The sequence below is a fragment of the Nesoenas mayeri genome (genome assembly GCF_963082525.1).
Source record: "Nesoenas mayeri genome assembly, chromosome: 8".
Classification (NCBI taxonomy): domain Eukaryota; kingdom Metazoa; phylum Chordata; class Aves; order Columbiformes; family Columbidae; genus Nesoenas; species Nesoenas mayeri.
In genome coordinates this window covers 26,706,083-26,732,259 of record NC_137554.1, presented here as the reverse complement: position 1 = coordinate 26,732,259, position 26,177 = coordinate 26,706,083, and the positions used below count along the sequence as shown (strand labels likewise).

Here is a 26,177-nt window from a genome sequence, read left to right as displayed (position 1 = left end):
AGGTGTCCGCTCCCGACAGTCGTGCTGCACGGCTTTGCGGGAATTTCTCCATTTTCTTGTGGTCTTGGTTTGTGTGATCAAAAATGAGGCGTAATCTGGCTGTCTGTGGCTGGGCTAAGATAGTGGTAATTGCAATAATGGGCCTAACATTTAAGCATGCTTTAGTAATTACAACCTTTTAAGTACAATAATAAGAAAGGCACTGCAATAGTGTACTAAAAGGTAATTAAAAAAAAAAAAAAATCATCTTCATAGGTGTTCCTGCTAAGGCTGTCAGGGTGAGAAGGCTGGTTCATGACCACGACTTTCAGCCAAACCTTACTGTACATGAATTTTTTCCCAGTTGTGCCATTCGCGTTCTAGGCCGTGGGTTAATAGAGCGCGGACTTGCCTGGAGCTGCTGCGGGTCACAGCTGCTAGGGGGGTCTGTGGAGCACCTTCTGCTCAAACCCCAAAACTGACCATGTGCTTTGGCTTTGGTCACAGTTGGCTTCACTTCTGGACCGTCAGTGCCATGTAATGATATCAGGCATCTCTGTAGGGTCATTATTTTAAAAATCAGCTCATTCAACAGGTAGATATTTTTCATTTTTAATAGGAAATTCTGTTCTACAGCTCTGGTCTTATCTAAGAACTTGTTTTTGTGAAGTTTACATATTTGTGCAAAAGCAAGTGGATATTTTCCCTCGTAAGCAACTGTCCATATGTACCTTCTATCTCCTGGAATTTCCTGGCTTCTGAGAGCTGGCTTTCTCAGCTCGAACGTCCCATTAAACCTGGGAGCTGACATGAGAATATTAATGGCCAATTTTCAAGGAAAGCCATCTGTCAGCTCCCTGCTCCCTGGCCAGCTGCTCCCTCCTGAGCATCCGCTGCTCCTGTTCCTTTGGGAATTCTCAGAGCAGTCATAACTATTGTAACTAAACGCATTCTCTAAAACAATTTAATTGAGCTTTACTATACACAACAGTAAATGTTTTTCCTCTGTTGGCAAAATTCAGCTGCATCCTATTTCCAAAGATGCAAAACTGATTGTACACGTGGACGGAGGAGTTGGAGCAGAAACATTTTATGTAGAAAGTATTGTAGCGCAGGTTTTACCATTCTAGATTCAATTAGCATGATAATCACCTTTATATTTATAATGCTGGCCAGTGCCTCTCTTCCTGAGTGCATTCAGTGCCACGGCAGCAGGACAGACACGCAGAACATTTCAGGACACCAAAGCCATGCCTTCTGTTTTCTGTTTGGGTTGGTGCATCACCTGAGGCTTCCTATAATCAGCAGAAATGCACTGTCCTGCAGTGTCTTACTGCTCAAATGTGATGTGAAATCTGGCAGGACATCCTTTTCCATTAAACTGCTGCTGACGGATGTGCTGGCCAGGCCTGACTACAAAGGTGTGGGGATCTCCAAACCCCCACCAATGGCAGGAAAGAGGAAAACACATGTTGTTTTTCCCTCCAATATTTCCTTTTTGCCTCTGGCTGATGGAATGAGCCTTAGACATCTCAGATGTTGTTATAATGCAAACTGAGAAGAATTAGCTTTCATAGGTTGTTCAGAGTAGCATGGACATTATTTGGCAGATAATTTGCAGATATACTACAAAGCTAAATTCATATATTTGGAGTGCACACCCTGCTATTTTTTCTGCTAATGGAATAGAGAGAATCCCATTTTCATCAGTTAGTCCTGGACTAGGACCTTTTTTTTTTTTTTTTTTTTTGTAGATCCAGATGGATCTTTGAATAAAAGAGAAGTGGGAGTTACATCTGAAACCCGAAGTATATGTTCAGTGACTGAAACAACCCTTTGAGGGCTGTAAACTGTTGTTGCTTAGATTAATGTGAGCTAGGAAAGGACTGGAAATTTGGGAGAAAAGTTTGTAAAGTTCATAAAATCATCTTAAAATTATAAAAGTGTGTGGTTTCTAAAGCTGTACAAGGATTCCCTGTGGAGAGGAGAATAGCTTCACTGTGCTGACTTCCAGACTCGAATTCTCAGCTGTTCAAGTAGGTTCTATTACAGGGTTACACAGAAATTACATCTCTGACATTAAACAGCCAAGGGAAGAAACCCAGAAGTCATCTATCTAAAAATATTAATTCCCTTATCCTTGACAGAGCAAACAAGACTTACATTTGAAATAACAAAACTCATTATATTGTCTTAATGTATTCTAACAAGGTGAAGGTATTCAAACGTGAACCAAAGGCAGGTACCTCTGGGGGCTGGTACTGACGCATGATCTTTGGATGCGCAGGCTTAATCTCTGGAATAAAATGAGATCACTGCTCTTTATAGCCAGCGGTACAAGGCGGGAAGGGAAAGAGACGTCTAGGGTGGCTGCACACAACTTAAAATGCCGTTCCAGCCTGAGAAATAACTTGGTAAAACCCAGACAAGTAATAAACGCCATGTTCAGTCAATAAGCCAAACAGAGCAGTGCATGGGAGTAATTAATTAAAAGTAAAAGCATCTGGTTCTTACAACTGCAAATGGAAATCCTCAAAACTGCTGAGTTTATGCTAACTAATGCCGGCTCCTTGGTTCGTTAATTACATGGCTTATTGATATGCATATCTATTGGATTCCATTTACTCCATTTCCAGTTCTGCCCCCCAGTGTCAGCCAGTTCCCTGCAGGGACGTGGAGAAAAGGTGACATAGAGGGGTAGTGACACAATCTCTGCTGCTGCTTTGCTGCTGCACTGTCAGGAACACAACAATGGGGCAGCAGAAACTCCAACACCCTTTGTTTTCTTAACAGAAAAAAAGCAGCAACCTTACAGCTGTAAATAGAGATGCTGTAGATCAAAGCGCAGTTATAGTCCAAGGAGTGGATGGAGGTGATGTGCTTGGTGTCAGTTGATGCCATGCTGATCCGCTGTGCTGGGACAGGGACAAATCCTCAGGGTGTCTTTGGAAGGAAGGGAATCTTGGGTTCTTCTGTGGAAGAGGCAGGAAGAACATGGACACTGACAGATTTAGAACAGAAGTGCGTGCGTGGGTTGGAAGGACAAACTTCTGCCTTTTGCAAGTCTGGCAATAAGATCAATCTCCTAACTGTGCTGTTCACCCCAAACCAGGCATTTCAATCCCATGTTTTTATGTTTCTTGCAAAACCACATGTGTCTGTGGGATGTCCCCGTAGGGTCCTGCACAGCAGCACAAACTGACCAGGGACCAAAAACGCCCATGTGTGCAGCACATGGGGATTAAATGGGAGCAGAGGTGTCATGAGAAGTATTCAGTCCATAATATGCAGAAGTGCAAATAATGACAGACTTGAAAAGTTTTAGGACAGAACACTGAAAGATTGCGTTCATTCCCAGGATAATATGATTGTATCTTTCAACATATCAAACAAATATTGTATACTGAATCCAGAACTCTGCTCTTTATGTGAAATATAAGGAATAAGAGTAATCAACTGTAGCGAGTATTTAAAAACTAATCTGCCCATCCGAAAGTTTATCCTATGGGCAGGCAGGGCTGTGTGTGTCAGACTTCGTCTTCTTTGGGCTGTAGAACAAACAGGCAGAACTTTGTCCCCTCGATACTCCTCAGCTTCAGAGCTGCCCATGGCCTCTCTCATCTGCCACTGTGGTTTTGTGGTAGTGGAGTTCGACAGGCTCCATCAGCAGCTCGCAAACAGCTCACTGGGCTACCAGATCGGTCTGGAAAAAAAAAAAAGAAAAAGAAAAAATAAAAATAATTTTTAAAAAAAGAGAGAGAAAATATGTTGCTTATGGTATATGAGTTACAGAAATTTTCTCTTTGCTTTCTAGACTGATCAATGGTCAACAAGGAATTACTATTAAAAATTATAGTACAAGATCACTTCTTACTGTTACCAATGTGACAGAAGAGCATTTTGGCAACTATACATGTGTCGCTGCCAACAAGCTAGGGACGACCAATGCCAGCCTGCCTCTCAACCGTAAGTAACGTGGACATGTGGCGAATGTTCATGGTTGTTTGTTCCACATACATGGAGTCAAAAGCCAAAAAAAGTAGTTTGTTATTTTTTTTACTGGTTTCTTCACAAGCATATAAACACCACTGTGTTCCTCAGGGCTGGGAAATAACACACCTGGTTGTGTATTCTGTGCTGCAGAAGGGTTTCTGTTCTGAAGGTGAGGACACATTTTGAGGGTATCAATGAGTTATGAAACTACAAAAAAAACCAAAGACCTAAAGCCAACCCGTCGTCATGGTATGGAGGCAGAATTAGCATGACAAAATATTGCTGCTCAGAATAGCAATAACAAATCACTAAGGCATCACTGTATATAAAGTTAAAATCTTTTTCACCTGGTTTCAAGGACTGGATTGAGCTGAACAAACCTGCTTACAGGTCGGTCTGTCGGTCATTGGCCTCTGATACAGAGCAGTGGTGGAGGACTTGACATTAAATCTTTAGGAAAAAGATAATCAGCGTTGTGATCAGTAAAGCATTGAGATTTTTAGCATGAATGTTATTTAAAATGGGTCTCGCATGTCCTGCTGGAAAGATATTTTTATCTGTGAATTTGTAATATTTCACATTTGTTGAATATCCAGCCATCTGTTAGTGGCATCTGAAAATGTTCGTAGTTGAACTTCACTGTTGATCTGTTCTCATAGTGATAAAACTGAAAGACAAAACTTAGAATATATCCTACATGCTTTTCTCTGCATAAAGATATTCCTTATTCAGGGGAAATGCAGATTTTTTTGTTGCTGAAATCCTAGGGCCATAGCCTTCTAGCCATGAAACTTCCTATATGATGTATATTGTCAGGATATTCTAAATTACTGCAGAAGAGACATAATAAGCCAAAAATAGCATGAAGCCTTTGCTGGCATTTTATTTAATATTTGAGAAATCATTGATGAAGTGGAAGCAACATTACACTTTTAAACAGCAAATGCAAGTAAAAACAAGTAATATTATGCCAGAAGCAGTTCGTATTTGGTGTATTTGCAATTCAGAGAAGATAAAATGAAGGTTTGGTTTCATTTTGAGAGACCAGAGTGAAACTTGCATCTTAGTTGCTGCCAGGATTTTATCAGTTTTAAGTTGTTGAGGTACCGTGTAGCCACCCTTAAGAAGTACTGTGAGATTCAAAGGTTGAAAATGTCATATACGTACCAAGTATATTGTTACAAATCATAAAAATAGATGTTCCCCATCATGAAAAAGTAGGATGTGTGGAGCAGAACAGGCCTAGAGAAAATACTTAAATCTTGGTTGGATCCTGACCTCACGGAATGAAATACAAGGGTGATGCTAGCTCAGGGCTTTGACTAAAGGACTAGGATGCAATGTCTTATTTCATACTATGATTTTATTAATCTAGTCAATACAGGGAGGGGTTTCCAAAAGGTGGTGATCTAGATTTCAGTTGAGAATGAAGATCATTTGGCGGATTTTTTTCACTTGCTCATAGTTTGCATTAATGTTATCTAGAAAGAGTATCACTTAATAAAATAAAATAAAATCACAGGGTAGGCATTTACTAAGTATGGACTCCTTAATCCTTCAGAGAGGATTTTCTCTTGTGAAACACTACTTATGTTTTATTTTGTTGGCAATGATAGCTGAATATTTGCACTGGTCAGGTATGTGTAGGGAAGCATTAGCACTTGGAGGCTGATTGCGACATTTGATAGTCAAATACAGGGTTAAGCACAATTTGATCATCGTGTTCCTCGACAAATGTTAAAAGTCAGATGTTGATGTCTTATTTCAGCGTGTACTTTAAACCATTAATTGCACTGGTGCAATGGAGTCTGAGACGTGGAGCGGCTGGAACGGCATCATTAGCGCAGGGCCCGTTAATGACCCAATTTGGGCGCTGCCGCTTGCCCTGCTGCTGCCCTCACAAAGTCAGCGCGGGTGTGCAAAAATACAGGTTTTTTTATCAAAATGCTGTCGCAACGCGTAGCTACACGGGAGCGCTCAGAGCCCGAGCACAGCCTGCACACCTCGCTGTCAGGGCCAGCAGCTGGCCCCGCAGCACTAAATATGGCTAATTGGCTGTTCCTGTCTGCTGTTGGGGTGGGTTTTTTTAAAGAAAAATGTTTATAGCGGAGTTAGAAAATCTGTATTTTCTTTCTTTGCACATCCCTATGTAACATATAAATGGCATCATAGCTTTGCACAGCTGGAGCTGCTCTAGGGGACAGGGCTGAGCGTATTCTTTGTTACTGGTGTCTGCATCCTGTGTTGATATAAAACTCAGGGATACCAGAGAAAGGATTATTTCTCCTGCTACAAGGAGGGCTCTGGCTTTCAGTGATCCATAAATGCAGCTTTTAGCCAACAGAAAGTCGTGAAGTGGGTGAAGGGATGTCAGGACAAAGTGAAAGCTGATGCTGTGTGGCTGTGATGGGGATGAGCAAAGGAGATGGATGGGGCTGTACCTGGCTGGGGCTGCTCAGCCTGGGCAGGGGACAGAGGACATTCCCACCGCTGCTGGGAGCCAGCAGAACGGCTCCCAGAGACAGGTGGGCAGGTCAGTGTGCAGGAGAACCTCATGTCTGGAGAGTTACAAACATCCCAGATCTTGTGAACATAGCGCAGTTTATCACCCCCCCTAACTGGAGACTTGGTGGCCATGTCTAAGATCTCGCTATTAATAATAAATTCAGCAGCTGTAAAATAAAAAGACTGAGGCTTGTGGGAAAAATGCAAAGAAGCAGTGGTTCCAATAAATTAATAATGAATGGCAATTTGCTAATTATTCATGGCTAAGTCCTCTGTATATTCCAAAAGCGTGGGTTTTTTGGGGAAGTGTCTGAAGTACGTGATCCTCCTATCGCATCCGCACGAGGAGTGTTTGTTGGACAGTCCCATCCTGCCATCTATGGGCCTAATTCATCAGATGTTTAGCACTGCCTTTGCCCAGAATTTCTGGTACTGCAGAACATAGCCCTTTCCTGTAAATAAAGAATGAATTCTCTGATTCATTACACCCAGGAGACGAGATGTTGTGGTGGGTACCCAGGCTAAGAGGTTCCATCTATAGGGCGAGGAGCCTGTGGGGAATGGAATAGCCCTTTATTATTTTTATTTTGCCTTTAAATTAGCACAATTTTAAGACAAAAAGCATTTTCCTACAAACAAATTTGCAAGGCCATTGCGAGGGGAGGGATTTATCATTAACCATTGGCACTGAGGTAGATCTATTCAATGTTTCTTCTCAAGCAGCCAAAACCAAGATGGTCTCTATGGCTGTTAGACCAGCAACCTCATTTCAAGATGTCCCCTGTCCTGGCACTCTCCTGTCCAGGAGACAGAGTCGGTAGTGGATTTTATCTTACTTTCTCTCATCAAAACTGAGCAGTGTCAGAAGGTTTTTCCTGCGTTTTATCGATGAAGATAAAGGTGGAGCCTTTGGGGGGAGATGATGGTGCTCAGGAAACTGAGTGGCTGTTGAGATCTCACATTTTCAGTCTGTATGTAGGTTTAATCTTTGCATCTATAGAAACTATGAAACTACTTAAGAGACTGTTCATAGAGGCATTACATTCATTGTTATGTGTGTGATATCTGTGTGTCCCTCGAAGAGCCGCCATCCACAAAATTCTGAATTCCCGTAAGCCATCAGCTTGCAGGAGATAAAAATAATCAGTACTTCTCTAGCAGATAGGTGTGTGTTTATTCTTAAGTAAAGGGATTCTCTTTATTTTCTAAAGAGCACCTCCTATACATTCACTCATATTTTTAGGAATGTTGTAGATGCCTCATCTGGTAAGTGGTACCTGTCTTAAGAAAATTTGTAATACTGAGGAAGCATCCATGTCCACTACTAACAGCTGCCAAAGAAATTACGTTTTTTAAGTGGCTGGTTTTAAGATCCACAGATGTTACTGACATTCAGATTTATACAGAAGTCTTAGATAATATTATCAGTAATTTTTTTAAAATGTAAATAACTGTGCAGTAAAGGTCAGCAGTGACATTTGGAAGGAGAAGGAGCATAGCAAGGTGTGTGAGAGATGTAGTATTTTCTGTGCTAATTTAATTGCTGCAGCTAAACAGAACTACTTTATTGAATATGCATCCAACTGTGAACTTATGGTTAGGGCAACATGCTTATAATCTTGTTTCAAACATTTCTACATGCCAGGAATTGTCAGACCATGGCCTCAATTTATGTGCTGATTGCATTGTGTCCTGGTTCCTACATAAAGATTCCTAATTAAACTGCTGTATTAATATTTTTAATACATGAGGTTTCATGTCTGTAACGCAAAAAAAAAAAAATATTTGTCAAAAATTTTAAATTAACTCATTGTAAATTGCACAAAACATATAATAATATGCATGTTTCTCAGTGGCACTATGTATAACTGGTGTAGCATTGGCTATATCTACTGGAACATCAGAGACCCAGAGGATCTCAGCAGAGCAGTACAATGGCCTTGCTAAGTCACATCTTCTAACTAAGGGGACAGGCAACCATTTTACATGGTAATTTCTTAGCAGCACCTCCTGCTGTGCCCAGTGATGAAAATCAAAGGAAAACTGAACTTAATGGGCTTCAGAGATCACCTCCGTCATCCGAGCAAGTGCACACTCATGGTGCTGGTCATCATTCCTGGCACGTGTTGGACTTGCTCACCTTGATCCATAGTGACCTTCTGCTTTCCGCCATTGGTGACCTTCCCTTTGGATTTAAACAAAACATTCTCTTACTGCAACTCAAACCAGTTTCCACCCACCATGGTCACTTTGGGAAGAAGGGAGACAGGGGTTTCTCAGAAGGGAGAAGAAATGAGATCAGGGCAGAGGGAGGGAAGGGCAGTGCCATGGCAAAATGGTTGTCTCCAAGGTCATAAAAGCTTTTCCTGAAACGAGCAATGAATGATCCAAAATGAGTGACTTCATGTAGCCACAAACATGTGTTTCCACCACCACCATCAGTAGTGGTGACGGGGTGGCCAGGGCTTGCTGCTGGGACAGGTCCCCTTCCATCACCAGTTTGCAGCGGTGATTTGGTGTGGTCTGACACCTGAGCAGCAGCCACGTTCCTGACATGACACTTGTTATGCCTTAAAGGTTTCTGTGTGCACTTATTCCTCTGACTTTAGCAAACTTTAGTTTCCTTTCCTTCTTTTTTTGTTTTCTTTAAAAAAAAGAGAAAAAAAATCATATTTTAGTGTATTTGGATATGCGACAGGTTTCTGCTAAGTTTTAGCTCAATAGCTTTGCCTGGCCTACCAACTTTGACATTTCTAGAAAGAAATTTACTCTTCAGGGATATTCCCTTTGTATCCACAGTTTCTGCTGTTGTCCAATTATCTCAGAAAGATTTTACTATTTTATCTCTCGAATACTGGCCTGAAAAGTGAATCGAACTAAAATTTTCATAGTTCTGTGCTGTGTCTCAGCCAGGCGGGTTGGTCCGCACCAAAAAAAAAAAAAAAAAAAAGTTATAATAGATATATACATATGAAAATTTAAAAGGAAATTTCTGTACTCATTAGCAGGCTATTGAAAGACTGCTGCAGTCAGCCAAGAGATATTTATTTATTGATTTAATAAGGTTTGGATCAAGGCCATAGGCTCCTGTAGTCATCACTGTGAAGGGAATTTGTGCGAGGGACATGATTTTCCTCTGGAGACGCCCTGTCCTGCCCCTGGGGTGCAGTCATTGCCCGGGGAAGGCCTCCTCCTCCATGTCTCAGGGCGGGTGAGGGACAGGGAATGGGTCTGAAATCTGCTCTCGGAATGTCCAGATGCTTTATGAAGAGCTGGTTCCCACGTCTGAGCCCTTGTGCTTTCTCATGGCTTCTGACCCACTGCCAGGGACAGCCAGGTCCCCACCTGGGGGTTTCATGGTGCACCCTTTGTCAAGCCCAGCCAAATCTTTGCAGGATGCATCGTCCCAAGTTCATAACATCTGTGCTGTATCTCTCCTGTTATAGATTGAAGATGGTTCTGCTGTGGGTTTTTGTTGGTTGTTTCGTTGGGTTTTTTCCCCTCTGTCTTGACTGATAGAGTTTGTGGTCTTTGTTTTTGCTCACCATGTGGAACTTGGCCTGATGAGAGCAGCTGCTGCAGGAGGGGTGTCCCATCATGGAGAGGACCTGTGACACCAGGATGGACACCCAGCTCCTGCTCAGCATGTTGCAATTCAGGGAATGAGAGAATCTGGGTTATAAATCCAGGAGTCATTTCCTTGGGCACCCTTCTCGATCATCAGGGTGTGTTCATCATTCATCCAGGGCCTTTTAATTTATCATGTTCCTAGTGGAAAAGAACTCTCTGAAAACTTCCATCCCCAGTGGAATTCTTAGGTGAGGTAAAAACCTTCCTTCTTTCCCGTTCTTGCTCAGGGTGAAATGCAGACATACAATGCCGCTGAACAGCACATGAGTAAATCAGAGTTTTCTTCATATCCAGGGTACTCCTGTGGGACTAATTTCATGAGGTATTGCTGAAAGAAGGAACCCAGCAGAGTTAAAAACTCTCAGTCTTAAATTCATATATTCGTACAGAATAAGATAAATGGCCAAATCCTCCATTTATGTAAGTCATAATAATTCTGTTAGATGTTGAGTTTGAGATCCTTCCATATGGATGCCAACTGCTGCTGCAGGTAGCAATTACTGGGAGTTAAGGAAAAATTTTCACTAAATCCATTTTCCAGCTTGAGCTTTATTCTGAATTATAGGACAATAAGTGGCTGAGGTGGGATGAGGTAGAAATAACTCGTCTGAGTAAGGCCAATAACATGTTTCTCCTTGACATCTAGAAGAAACTTTAAAGGGCTGAGAGTGTATCTGTATTCAAAGGGGGGGAAAAAAAAGTCATCTCTGCTATGGATCATTACCGAAGTTGCCTTTATATTCTGTTTTGTTACATTTCTGTTTATATTCTCAAATTGTGCAATTATAACCATAGCTAACAACATTTAGACACATATCCTTACTTAACTGGATAAATGTGAGAGGTTGAAGCATGTCTAGAAGCATGCCTAAATGTTCATCTTACATATCAGTTAATTATGATGATTAAAATGAATGCAAGGTCACACATGGAACGTATTGACAGGGCTGGTGAAGGTGGCAGCTGCCTGTGCCCCGAGCAGGGCGAGAAGCACCGATGGTAAGAGCCCTTCTTGAGCTTTTGTTTCTTTTCAAGGAGTAGAAAACCCTGAAGTAAATTAACTTTTTAGAAAAATATGAAAATCTAAAGAATACCATGTACAACAAAAGGGATAAAAACTAGAATTGCTATAATGTAATGATACATATATATTGTACAATTTGTTGAGAGGTTAAAGATGATTACTGTCTGTCTTCTAAAGGAAAAGCAACTTATTGAAATATCGGCTCATCATTAGGAAGTTTTCTCATGAAACAAGCCCCAGAGAGCTTTCACTTACACTCATCAGTGGCAAATTTTAAACTTAATGCGAAGCACTTCTTCATTAAAACATTATTAAGTGCAGAACTTATTTTCATAACAAGTTGTTGAGACCAAAGCTCATGTGGCTTTAGAAAGGAATTAAGTATTGATCAAGGATATCAAGAATTTTCATTAAAATCATGGAATATATTTTAAACCCAAGGCTTCAGTATTTAAGCAAACAGTTTGACAGGTTGGGAAATGCCATTACTGACATAATTATTATTGATTTCTACAACTGCCTGAAAGGACATTATTGCACGGAAGGTGTTGGTCTCTTGGGCTGTCGGGCATTGGAACAGGCTGCCCAGGGCAGTGGTGGAGTCACCATCCCTGGAGGGGCTGAACAGACGGAGATGGGGTTCTCAGGGACATGGGGTAGTGCCAGGGCTGGAGGAATGATTGGACTCGATGATCTTGAGGGTCTTTTCCAACTAAAATGACTTATGACTCTATGATCTGAAAAATATGTGTGCTTCTATTGTGTCAAGTGTCCTGTAATTTAGAGATTGCTAAAAACCCACGGAGATAGCGATAATCTCCACAGCCTCTATTTACATTTTTCTGAGAGCTGCTACATATTCCTAAGCACCTGAACACTTTGTGAGCTGAAGAAATTTAGAAAGAAAAAACATTTTTTATTTTTCCTGCAAGAAAGCCAAAAATAGGTTCAGAGAGATAAAAGTGAGAGCTTTTTCTGTGAGCTCACACTATAAACACTAATGAACCTCTGTATTGAATCACAAAAATAACAAATGCCGAGGTGTTTCAATCAGTATCTAAGATAGACTCTATTAATAAGAACAAAACATTTAATGTTAGCTTATTGGGGATGTTAGGACGAAAACAACAAATCTAATGAAGTAACCACACTGTAAACTAAGACACAGTACAACATAGGGGTGTTGTAAAGCTTTTATTTATTTAGTCAATAAAATGTACACCTGGTACCAGCCCCTTTGCTGATGCTATTGCTGAGCTTTCCGTGGAGCTGCGAGTGTGCGAGAAACCGTCAGGCTGGAGATATGAACTTTGGAGCAAGGATACAAAAATGTCTTCTCTAAATCAATAGAGACTTTAGTGCTTTTAAAGCTTCAGTTTCACGGCTCAAGGTAGTTCTATGCAGTTCTGTATCTTCTTCTTCCTTTTTTCTTAACCTAGAGTTGAGTTTAAAAAATAGATTCCTGCTATCATCAGAGCACTATATTGTATAAAGTATGTCTGGTTTAAAATAGTACTTTTAGTCAGCGAGTGGTTGACATTTTAAAGCAAGGCAGCACTTTTTTCAAAATAATAAAATGTTTTCCCTGAATGTAGATTCCTAGACTAGGATGCAACTTGAAAAAAGGGTTAAAGTTTCCCTGCACTCCTTGTCATCATCCCGTCTGAATTTCAGACACATGGTTCTCCTACTAAAGAAATTTTGCAGCCAGTCCATTGCTGTTTGCAAACCAAAGGCTTGTGCTTGATCTTTCTGCATTTGCTCTCAACCAGGAGCCACTGGAGCTGCTCCTGGGCTCTGTAAATATTATTGCACAACTTGGGAGCAACTTGGGCAGCTCGTCACATCCAGAACATGCCAGTGCCGAAGCAAGGGAGAATGGTGGTTTAGCTCTCGATGTCTGTGATCATACCTGTTCTAAAAAATACCCTACAAGCCTGCATTACTTTAAATAAAATCCCCAGTCCAGGGACTGAAGCCATTGCTCCCCCGTTTGTAGATTTTTCTTGAACAAAAAGAATATTTTCACACATTTTCTCTTAGTGTATCAGCTCATCACAGAGCTGCTAACGATGCTTCATTTGTCGATGCTTCATTTGTGCTCAGTTTGCCCAGGATTTTGCAACTGGCACCTGATATGGTGTTGCAGGCAAGGATGGAGTGAAAGGAAATTGCCCAATTGAATAAATATTTGCACAATATCAAGCAAAGCAAAGGCTGGGAGCGGGTTATTTCTACATGCAAAGCAATGCAATAACGCGCTGCTTGGGAAAATCACAGCTCCAGCTGAGGGATGAAGCTGGCCTCAAAATGAACGGGTTTGAATTTGTCATGTGTAAATCCAGGCTGAGAGGAGGATTTCTGACCCTGAGAACTGCTGGGTTCTGCAACAGTTTTCAATGTGGGCGAGGGAAAGCCACCCAAATTATTTTGGCAAGGAAAGTTGGTGAGTTTATCAAAGGGATTTATCCTCAGGGTTAAAGAAGTGAGCTGAAATCCCCAGGTCTGCTCCACAGGAAAAAAAGTCAAAAAAGATGCAGCTCACATGTAAAACTCCCTTTCTGCTGTTCCAATGAACATTTTCCTGCAAAGCTCAACAAAACCAGGAATTTTGTGCTGGTTCGATTTTTATTATCTTGCTTACCAAGTGGGGTGTGTAGTTGGCATCAATGAGAACTGGCCTGGGTCTAACCCTTCCTTGTGTCCTGTGCCTAGCTGCTCGCACTTCTGGATTGCTTTGAGGTGATTTGCAGTGGTTTGCATTTAAGAAAAGTCTCGTTTGCCTTTTTGCAGATGAAGATTTATTTCATTTTCAGTATATTAGAAGTATCCAGTTTGTTTTGCATATTAAAGCAGTGCGAGATGATGGCGAGAGGGTCGTTGTGGGCACTGTGCTGAGCCGGGGCTGCAGGTGCAGCTGCAGGCTGTTTTCTTCCTAACATCCTCAATAACTTAGCTCAGATGGGTTCAGGTGCCTTTGGGATCCGGAATGGAGAAGAAGATATTTCTGCTTCCAGAAATAACACATTAAGTTCTTGCATACTAATGGTATGTGTATAATATGGTCACAGGAGTTAATGTGTGCAACAAGGTTGTGAGCTGCATCAGGACACCGACCTTAACGAGTTGTGTTAATTCTACGTTAGATGAGCAGCAGCAAAGCCTGGCTGCCACCCCTTGGCCAGCTCATCCTTGCTTTGGGTGCCAGCTTCTGAGGCAGGGCCCCAATATGTAAGCAAGAGGTAATATAATACTTTAAATTTCACTGCCTTGACCAGGAAAAAGCTGTCGAGTCTGACAACAGCTATCGCAGGCTGATATATCTCAATCCCTTGCAGGAGATAAGTCAGTCCTCTGAGAAGCACATTATTTTGTTTATTTTAACACGCTGATGTGTGTGCTTGGAGCTTCTGTGTTCTTGACGACTATTTGCAGCAGACTTCTGTTCTTTGATCTCAGATTTAATAGCTCCCCGGGCAATAAATGCGTTTCCTTCCCTTGGGTGTTTGCACGATGACTTGTTCTATAGTTCAGCTGGGCACTGTTTGTTGCCTGTTACAACTATTTTCCGACACACATCTCTACCAAATGAAAACCAGCTGTGTTTCTCTCTAACTCATTTGTAACTGGAATAATCCACATTAAGGTTCAGTGTTGTGTTTCTCTCTTTTTTTCTTTGACTTGTGGCATTATGTGACTCTGTTACTCTTGGAAAGTTCAAAGTCAAATCTCATCATGTGCTCCTTTCTAAACTCCAGATAGAGACGTGCAGCCATAACTCCAGCTTAATTAAGTCTCCTTTTTCAGAGATTTTAGATGTTTTATGAATTTCATCATGACATTGGCACGTTTCACCATGTAATTTATAGAGATTTGTAATGATTCATTTGATAGGCATTGTCTGTGGATTTCAGTTCATCAGGGATCGGTAGAACTATAATTAGGCTGTAATTATTAAATAACTTATTCACAAATTGCTATGCTGGTGAAAGCAAATATCAGAGCAGCAGCTAGTTCTAGGCAAGTGTTATGTATATACAACGATCACGGGGATGGTGGTGCTTACATTAAACACAGTGGTAATGCAGAGATCAGGCCAGAATGTCTATAAATGAGAAGGAGAGTTTTATTCTGTCAAGTCTTGTTTATGTCCATGTTCCCAGAGCTGGAAATGTGGCTCTCATGTACCAGGACTTGCACCCTCAGAGGGGGACTCCCTGTCTGACCCTTCTTTAATAAGATTTATTTGGAAATCGTGCTCTGCTCCAGTGGAATGAACTATTCATGTCAGCCAAAGCATAAATGTACAATGCAATTCTGGTTCCTCTGGCTGCACCAGAACAGTGTCATTGGCATTTCTGTATTTGCAGAGGTTAATTTAAAAAAAAAAAAGATAATAATAAAAAAATATTTTTTGAAAAAGCTATATCATGTAAGTATAATTTAGCATGGCAAGATATTCCAGAGAAAAAGCCATTTAACAGCATTAGCAGTTGCGGGTGTGCTGCTGTATGCCCAGAAAGGAGGTCGTGATGTGGCACAAGTTGTGCAGCATCTCTAATGTGTATTTTACCTTCTTTACTCTCAGAAATATAGTGACAGTTGTGCAGATGTAAAGAATGACCTCTGAGAACAAGAATATAATTATTGGAAGTTGGAGCAAAGCTAATCGTATATTTCTGAACAGCAGAAATGCTAACAGATTTCCAGATCTACATTATTCATGAGCTTCCTATTTATACATATAAATGAAAGACCAAGCTAAAAGGATGCAGACTACTTTGTCACTTCTTCATTTTGTTATGGTCTCAACAACTGTGAAAATCATTAAAGCAGCAGAAATCTGAGACAGGAAATAAGGACTAATGAGCAAATATTGTTTATTCTTTATAATTCTATAACCTGAAAAACTAAATTAAAACATTGTATTTCATTTAACTTTTGTGATTTGGCACAATTAAAATGTTGATAGGAAATAGAAATTCAATCAGTTTCTCTGTTTGCTTGGCCCAGGTTCTGCTGCCTGGGGCAGGCTCATTAGCAGCCCCATTAGCCCCCTGACACCCGCAAAGTTCAGTTCAGTGGAGCACCCTGGGCACTGAGTTTACTGTCTGTCCCTGGCACTGAGTTTTCTGTCTGTCCCGTTTCTTTGTCCATTCTGCAATTTGGTTTTTTGCAGTGCTGTTCTGTAAACTGGGTTTAGAAGAGCAAGAAAAGTTGGTTAAGCATTTAGAGGTCATTTCCAGAAAACTCCTAAAATGCTCTATTTTCTCTTCCATGAACAGAGCCATTCATTTTCTTCCATTTGTTTTAATTAGAAACATGCAATTTACTTTAAGGTTTTTCCTTTGACACGAATCTCTACTTGGCAGAGTGTGTGTCCCCAGGAGGGAACAGTGGGCTGATGGACAAACCCCGAAGTCCACGCTGAGCCAGGCACTCGGACGACACAGGGGTGGGTTGGATACAGCAGGAACCTTTCAAAAAATGTCCCTTAACTGGTTAAAATGGCTTTTTCTTTTCCTTTTGGGCACATGGGCTGCCATGGGTTTGGCTGCAGCTGTGCATTGAGAAATCATAGAGTCAGAGAATCATTTTGGTTGGAAAAGACTTTGAAGATCATCAAGTCCAACCCATTAACTGTTAATTGAGATGCTTTGAGTGTGCAGGGGATGGGAATTTCATCAGTCGTATCCTCCGTAGCGCCTTTCTGATAAAAGTTACAGGAAAAAAATTGCAAAGCACATGGCAGACTTCACAAATGCAGGTCGTCCGCAGAGACTGCCAATGAGTTGTGCCTTTATTGGGTTTTATTTTTGATAATACTCGACCGTGTCTTGTAACTGGATGCACAGCATGGAGAGAAATGCTTTTGCATTTGAGATCAAACGAGCACAATTGAGCGATTTCTTAGGGTGCAAAAGTGCTGTCTGAGGTTTTCTGTGTTTCAAAAATTGTTATATTTCATAAACTGCATGGAAAGGCCTCAGTTTCTTTGGAAAAAAAATATCTTTGTGTAGCTGTACAAAGAGTTAAGGCAGTTTCATTGTTTAAATTTAATTTTCAAAGCTGAAAATTTGAATTATTCATTTATTCAAATTTAATTTTGTTGTTTGAAATTTGTTGCGCTTTATTTTTTACTTTTTGAATAGTTTAGTGCTTGTAAATACTCATGCAAAGACATACCAGTGATGTGGACCATAAACCTGTGGGTATATTTTTGTGATGCTCAAAAAGCAAACTGCAATATGAATGGGTACTTTTGCCCAAATTCCTTTGCCTGGGATAGATTTCCCTGATTTATTCATTCCCTAAAGGCATTCCTGTGAAAGGAAAAGCCTTGAGCATGTACCAACGTGTTATAGATGCAAAACTGTTCTGGTAGTTGGAATGGAAACTGTGTATTCTTACTGGCAATAATATCAAATGCATGACTTTGTGTTAAGTATTATTTTTAATGTTTAGAAGGGAAATATAATTTTTCCTTATTAGTGATTTACCCCTCCCTCTCCCCAATTAAATTTAAAATATTTATTTTTTACTCCACAAAATAGTTAATCCTACATAAAATATGATGATTCCTCCTGGAACTTCTTTAAAAATTAATTAAATAAAAAAACTTTAGTAGATTCCAGAGTAAAAACAATGTGTTATTTTAGTATTTTTTGTTCATTTTTTTTTAAACAAGAAAATCAAATTCCATTAGAATTTTAAGTAAAACTAAATTCATCCCATTACTTTTTGCTTGCCAACCAAGAGCATGTGTTCCACAGAAATGGATTTCATGGAGTGCTCTTATACCAAATGTAATTGGATTCCTTTAACAGGAATGCACTAACTGTGTCAGTAATGTGGTTTTCTACAGGCTTCAAAATATTTGAGTATTTATTGAAAAACTCAAGGAAAAGCAAGTACTGTAGGTGTGGAGCAGTGAGGATTGCTGGAGGATGGAATGAGTAAACTGCTCAGCAATTTCAGGTCTTCAATTCAAGGTTAATAATTACGTATTTTTTTTTCTATTGTCTTGTAGACATTGAGTTATTTGATACTTAGCATCCTGTAATAAAATAAACCATTACCAGGCAATTAAGGTGCAATAACTCAAACCTGTAAAAGAGCTCAAAGTGTAATTGCGAAATATTAATGGTAAGACACAGAATAAATTAAGGTCATGTCTCTATCCAATCCACTTACACTTTCCATCCAAAAGATTTATTATTGAATATGTTTTTCCCTTTACCATTGTAGTCAGTCTCTGGCTTACCTGGGCTTAAAGACCTCTATTTCAAAATGAATCTTTAATATTTAACAAAGCTGATAAAGCCTAGGGGAGATAAGATTAAATAAGCCTGGTTAATTATCAAAGGTCATAAATGAAAATAGTTGCAAGGGGTTTTTTAATTAATCAATGTGTTAGTATTTAATTGCCAGTTGTATTTTGGGCCAGTTATTGATTCCTCCAATACATGAGAATTCTAAATATTATTACAGCAAAATCCAACCATTTTTCTGCTGCAGACTCAAGTGAAACAAGTGTTTTGTATTTTCCTGCTACAAAACGCTCTTCTCCTGATCTGTGGGTGTGTTCGGCTTCCTCAGGTCTGGAAATTGCGCTCTCATTAGATAAGATGTTATTGATATTGAGTAAGCACCTACCCCCATCCTCTAGTAAAATATCTCATAAAGTTGTGCTTTCTGTCACATCGTGTGTGTAAATGTCATTCGACAGTAAATATGGATATCTAATCATCCATTTTCAAATCATTTGTAATTATCTTAAGAAAACTCATGGGATTTTAAACTGAATTTAAATTGGGAAATAGTTTAGAATGTTGATGATTAATAACTAGACTGCAAAATACTAGAAGAAAATAGATTAATGTTAGAAAGAAAAAAACTAGAATATATGCCAATGCTGTGGTTTTGTCAAATTAAGGGTGTGTCTTTTCTTTATTTTTGTACCGCACTTCTCAATCTTTCCAAGAAAATAATATTGAGCAGAATGGATTTCTGTGCTCTTGTGTGTGTCATATCATAAAATGGGATTTCAAGAAACATAACTTTTTAGCTAAAGGCAACTGGAGTTTGTACCAGTAATCATTTCACATATGAGATCAAAATATCTGAAGAATGGCAGAAAGCAATGTTACAATGTTGAGGGCTACAGAAAACAATTAAAACATTTCATAGTTTCTATTCATCATGGTTATTGGAAAATAAGTTAGACTTTCTGTCACCATAATAGTGAAAGATACAAAGAATTAAATTATATCTCAGATTTGTATAGCATTGTTTTTTATTCTGAAAAACAAGATTAGAGTGTGGCATATGGCTTTACTCATAATAAAGAATATTTTTCATTTTTTTAATACCAATATTCTCCTAAAAGTATCAATTGCACAACCAAAACAATTTCATTTTGGACCAGCTGCAGAGTGATAAAATAAGATATCTTTGTGACCACAAGCTGGGTTCACAGTTTAACTCGCGACTGCTCTTTACTGGCCCCAGTGATGGGCTGGTGCTCGTGCTGGGAAAAGGCTCCACAGAACTGCAAAGGGCATCATCATTTTCACATTGCTGAAGAACTATCCTTACCTAATGGATCAAAATGGTCTTTCTGGAGGCATTAACATCCCCTGAGAGTGACAACCCAACATTTTCGACCAGCTCCAGCATCGGCAGAATGTGTGGCCACAGCCGGAGATGCTGGTGAGTGGGGATGGAACTGGGGAGCTCTGGGCTGGTCCTTCTCTCAACATGGAGCAGTATTGGATTGGTTCAATGTCAACAAAAGTCTGTGCTTTGTGGATTTTAAAGACCATTATTTGTAAAGATATCCTTACAGTCTTCATATGCTGGGAAAATATATATATTTTATATTTTTAATATTGTTAATACGAAATTAATTAGAACATTTAGAGCAGAACTGGGCTTCAGAAGTGGTATCATCCACAGAGAAGCTTTCTTTTCAGTTACCTTGAAGGAGATCACTGTTTCAGGACAAAACAATCTCTACAGGCTAAGAACACCAAGTGCTGAGTCCAGTTGCTTCATGTGTCTTGTCATTGCAAATTTATTATGAAAAAAGTTACTAAATTCTCTTATATAAAATGCAGAGACAGAAACCAGCAGATGAAGACTGGGGGGGTTGGCAAAGTACCAGAAATGGGAATGTTGTCAAAAGTTGATGTGGGAGCACGGGTGAAGGAAGGGGAATGAGAATAAATAACAACCACTCTTCTCTCAATAATGACCGCTCTTTTCTCAGTAATGACCACTCTTCTCTCCTTTGTTTTCATACCAGGACTCTGAGAGAGAGGAAAAGGAAGGCGTGCATCTGGTGTGGTCCCATGGTGCTCCAGATTCCTTCAAACTTCATATTTTTTGTATCTTCATTATTGCCTCTCCCTTCTTGGACAGACTGTGACTGTGCTAGTGCTGTGCAAATAAAATAAATTAACTTGCAACACCAAAGAAGTTTCAGTTACTGCATCTTTATTACACGTCGTGAGCGATTTTTGGTTTTACTAAATTTCTTGTTAGTTAAAATTTATCTTAAACTTGCAATGTGTGAAAACTTGCAGTATTTGCAAGTGCAGACCGAGATTTTAGTAGTTTGTGTTTTTTTTTCCATTGTTGGCAAATCCTTCTGAGACTGCAATGGTTTGTAACTGTAAGCATTGTGCAGCAGGTTGAGATCTGTTACATTTCTGAACCCTTTCCACAGACTGCAGTTTAATAGTGAAATTGTTTGTGTTACTGAAGTAGTAAATTCCACAGGAGAAAATGTATTTTGGAAAATACTCTTTGTTGGAGAAGCCCTAGCAGTTACTTTTCAGTGTAATTACTCGGAGCTATGTGTGGGTCGTGATACTCTGTCCACAGGCTGATGGACTCCAAGTCTGTGAGCGGAGAAGTGGCTTTGTCAGCAGGGGTGGGTGAGGGACCAGGCGCAACTCCTGGAAAAGGGTGTTTGAACCAAAGAATAATTATAACTAGTAACGAGGCATCCGTCACTGTAACGTCTGTGCATTTTTAAATGGAAAGAGATGAAAAATTCCCGGCACGTATCCGTGGGCAATTCCGTGTCAGCTTTTTACTCTGGTGGTTGGGGAGACGGGAGGAGGAGGTGGGTGCCTGCCTTGGAGTTGGTGTGGATTTATCTGAGAAGCAGAGGCTCGTAGGCTGGTTTTCTGCAGGGAACAGACTGAAACAATGTGGTGTTTACTTTTGCTCAGTTTTTTGCATTTTCTTGGTTAAAAAAAGGTTGATTTACGCTATCTGGGCACCAGGACTCGGAGGACGCCAGGGTTGGTGGATCTCTGCCCCTGGTACCGCAGGCTGCTCTGTCCTGTAATCCCTTCCATAAACTACGGGAGTTTGCTCCTGGAAGGAACTGTTTCAGAATGCATTTGCTCCTGGTTTATACCTGTTTGTTCATGCAAACAGGAGCTGGTGAATTACTTGGTTCTTTAATCATATACTAGGAAATTTTCTAGGCAAATAATTACATGTAATTGGCCTCTGGCAAACTAATAGCCAGTCTTTATTTACTTGCTTATTTTTACTTGCCTGTATACTTTATTAGTTCCTTCCACCTTATATTTTTCTAAGGCCCGAATGCCATGAAGTTGTCGCTGTGTGTGCTTACTCTCCTTGAATATATCCGTAATTCTCTGTCCTGCTGTACCTGCTGTCTTCCCATCCCCGTGAAATTACTGTTGTTTTGGTAATTTTATGTGCAAACATATTTAAATCCCTCTGCCCTGAGTATCCTGAGCTGATTGAATTTTGCTTTAACTTTGGTCTGGCAATTTCCATTTCTATTTTGTTATTTAGAATGCCATCTTTTAAGATTTCACTGAAACTGAAGCAAAAAATTATTCTTAGCTCCATGCTCAATTTCTCTACCCTAACTTTGTGAACAGAGGTGCTTCCATTTTCCTTAAGATACCTTTGAGGCTGAAGAGTTTTGCAGCAGGTTTGCTGTTGTTTCCTTTCCAGGGTATCAGGGCAGCTCCCACTCTAGCCCTGCTCTGTTGGGCTTCCCAAATGTAGCTTCTTTCTGGCCAGTTCTTTTTGTTCCTTCTAATTGTCCACCTTGTGCTGTGTCACCTTTCATGAGGTGGTTTCCCATTTTAAGAGGTTTTCTCTGCAAGCTTTTGTCTGCCTGGGATCAGTAAAGAATATCTAGATCCCATCTTTTTCCTTTTGGTAAAAGGCAACACTAAATGTCCTTGACATTAAGCTGCACCTCCTCGTCCCAGCTGTCTTTCATAGCTTAAATTCTCCAAAGGTTTCTCATTTGAGGATTGGAGCTCTAGTTGCAAGTCCGTGGGTTTATTCTTCCATTTTATTTAAACTCCCTCAACTACTGACCCTAACTCCAGATTATTTCCAGCAGCCAGATCTAGCATATGCTCACCACCAACAACCAAAACTGATTTAAAAGAGCATTGCCTTTTATTTCTACCCATGGCAATGTGGTACAGAAACCTGCACACCTTACCCCGCATTTCCCTTTCCTCGCCCCTGCAAAGCACTGGGCTGGTACACCAGGACCTGGAGGTACATTTCTCTGTTTAAAAACTCTAGGTGTCCCTATCAAAATCTGACTTTGCAGATAAAAAGGTTTCCTTGTGTTGTCCCAAGTCTTTATCTTTCTCAAGGTAATATTAACCCAGATGGTTAGTTTAACCCATGCTTTTATCTCTTAATTCTCTGTACTCCATCCCAGGGTAGGACACAGCACTCTATTTGCTGTCCTTTGTGTGCATTTACTTTGTTTTGTTTTTCTTCCTACACAAAGTTGCAAAGTTCTCCTGAACTTCTCCCAACCTTCTCCCTTTTTCTTCTCAAAGCCAGCCCAGTCAGGGATGCAGCCTCAGCCCCAGATGGTGACAATCACCAGTCCCTGGATGTCCCAACCCTTCTCCAAATGTCACTCCTTGACTTCCATGATTAGCAGTGTGTGGCAGCACCTCTAAAACGACAGGACAGGGGCTTCTAATTCCAGACTTGCTTGTCCCAAACCGTCGCTGTGACATTCTGCTTTCCATGGTGACATCTCTGGCAGCATCCCCAACATTCACCATATGGTCAGTGTGGCATCTGTAAAGAGAGCTGAACCTTAAAAGGCAGCAAAATGTACATTTGCATGCACTTTAGAAAAAATTAAGCTCTGCTTAAAAATACTGAGATGCCGTTGGCTCAGGCTTGCCTGGGCAGAACCCACGATTTGGAAGGTGAAGGATCCTGCAGCAGCAATATAGGCGGCACAAGTCAGGAAAGGGCAGACAAGGAGGTGATGTGAACACACAGCTTTTCCTCTGCTTTATGAAACCAATCTATTTTTCTATTACACTTTCATGCTTTTTTTTTTTTTCCACAACTGCCCTTGAAAATTTGAGTGATCCTGATATTGTAGGATTAGGATCCCAGAAAAATCAAGCACAGATACTGCCACTCTTTCCTACACATCCCTGCCTCCCAGTGTTACTAAGACATTAATATATTTTAATTTTCATGAACCAGCCTAGCGTGCTTCTAGGGAAATGAGCTGGTTTTGTTTTCCCTCTTTAGACCTGAACAATTTAATTAATAAACATTTGCAAAGAGTTTTAGAACTCAAAACTAGAAATTTATCCATCTTTCCAATTCCTTGGTCTAATAATGTATTTAGAGAATCAGACTTCTGCAAGAATAATACATGATACTAGTGCCTTTGTGTTCAGTCTCAGTGATACTACGATGCTGTGACTTTATGCTACCTTAAGCACCTACAATTAGGTCTAGATCCAATCTTTCCAGAAGACTCACAGTTCTAGTAAAATCCCTCCTGGTTTGGGCATGGTATTTTGCCTCTTATTAAATGAGTGTACTCATTCAGTATGTTAATTTACTTGATTGTTGCAAAGACTGTTGTTGTTCTGCAGCAAGAGGAACCTTTTCCTTTATAAGACACCATAGCAACAAGAAGGATTGACTCCTAAAGTCACAACAAAAGGATCCTGTTATTTTAGGGTAGCCAGGAAAATAACTTTTGTCATCATTTTACAATGTATTTGAAGCAAAGGTGATAATTATATGTTAGAAGTGGGATGTAATTTATCAACTGCCCCTGCACAGGGGTAGGGAACCTCCATACTCAGCTATAAACCTTTTTTATGTTAAAGACTGGTCAGGATTTCACCAGCTTTCATGGATTTTAAATTACAAAGAAAAACATAAAGCTGGAGTAATACAGCTGAAATTCCATTTTAGTATAAAAATGTAATTTGAATTTATCAGTGACAATGATGTATTTGTCAAGATGTCCAATAAATATTTTTAAGAAAGGAAACATTCATCTATATTAGTAGAATTCTTAGCATCATTAATTTGGTAAAAAAACTTCATCACTTTTTTTTTGGGGAAAATATTTGTCTGTTATTTTGCTTATAATCATTTTTGTATCATATTAACCTGAAAAGTAATTGTAGGGGGGAAAATGCACAATTGGATGTGAGTGGAGCGTGTTCAGCTGCTACCTGCACATCCATTCTTGTCAACTCTCTCACATTTTTTTTTCATTAGTTTCTTGTTATAGTCAAGATATGGCCAACGATCTTTTGTGCTTGATAATTTTGTTAAATCTTCTTTATTAAGAGTATTGAATTGCTGCATTGAGATGGTAGCTTGCTTCTGTGCAAGATTGATTGGGACTGGTATTTCATTTTGCATAGCACTATTCAAAGCTAATAAAAAGGCACACAATAGTGAATTTTAAAGTGAAATTATAACAAAAAGCCACAGGTGATGATTTTTTTTCTTTAGACTGAATGCAGGAGCATTGTGCTCTTCTTTTAATTTTTCTGTTGTTTGTTTTGGTTGCCCCAGGTGAAGTAAACATCTTCAAAATGTCTTTGATGTTTTTGATAAATGTTGTCTTCTGGAAAGCCTTCAATAATTAAAAAGACACGCATTTTAAAAAGTTCACTAAAGCACAAAACTACTACTTAAAAACATTCTTTGTTCAAAATTGTTACCTTGACCCATATTCCTCATGTGAAACTATCTTCAATGACAAGAGCAAAACCCCCTTTCTCTAGGCAGGTTTCAGCAGGAGAAATGGTTTGGAGCTTGAGAGCCCCACGGGTGGCTTTGCCAAGGGGGCAGGCAAAAATATTGGTGTATTCCGCGTGTGATGGTCCCGATGTTGTATGTTGGTGACACTCAAGTGAGGTTGCTGGGAAAAGGGGGACACTGGTGTGTAGTCCCAGGCAGAGAACTCTGGGCGATGGCGTGTTTGTCACAGGCCTGTGACCACCAGCCCAGTTGTTAAATAAAATTGTCGTGTCTGTTGCATGACTGTTTGCTGTCTCATTCTGTATTTGTCTTCCATGTGTGATTAACTCCCAAATGTTCTCTTTTTTTTTTTTCCTTTTCCCTTTTTGTAGAAATTATTGAGCCTACTACCTCTAGTCCTGTCTCGAGCCCAGGTCAGTACCACACACGTTCACCCAGTCTGGTTGGGTACTTTTGCTCAGAGACCCATCACCGATGCATCGCCATGTCGATAACCGGAATCGCGAATGGGCAGCGTGGTTGTGGTAGTGCTGGACTGTCTCCTTCCTGTCTTTGTGCATTTGTTGGTTTGTGTTCCCTCCAGGCTCCATCTGTTGTCGTCTTCTTAAATGTCCCCTTTTGCGAAAACCCCTCCCTGCATCTCCGTTTTTCTCCCACCCATTCTCTGCCCAGGGCGATGCAGTGGGTGTGCGCAGGGTGATGCAATTGCTGTGGTTTTGGGGTAACCTGACTCTTCTCTGGTGTTGCTGTAACCATGAACGTTGGTTTGAGGCTTACAGAGCTGTCTCATCGCCGAAGGACCTGTAGTCTGGATCCAAGACCCCATTGGGAGGTCTGTCTCGGTTTAGGGTGCCAGCAGTTGTTCCTGGAAAGCTGACAAGCCTGACCTTGTGCTTGACCTGACTGTTCCTGGTGATTCCCCATTTTCTCTGGGGTTTCCCATTGGTGCTGGTCAGCACAGGCTATTGAACTGCCC

The 26,177-nt window shown here is 40.3% G+C and overlaps 1 protein-coding gene across 1 annotated transcript in view; it reads left to right on the top strand.

Moving 5' to 3' along the window:
- The window catches only part of NEGR1 (neuronal growth regulator 1), a gene marked incomplete at its 3' end in the record, with an annotated part of 221,490 nt that overhangs the window by 173,358 nt on the left and 21,955 nt on the right, over nt 1-26,177 (top strand). Inside the window, exon 6 of the mRNA XM_080348848.1 lies at nt 3,794-3,945. Coding sequence (XP_080204974.1) covers nt 3,794-3,945 — 152 coding nt within the window. The remainder of the gene's footprint in view (nt 1-3,793; nt 3,946-26,177) is intronic.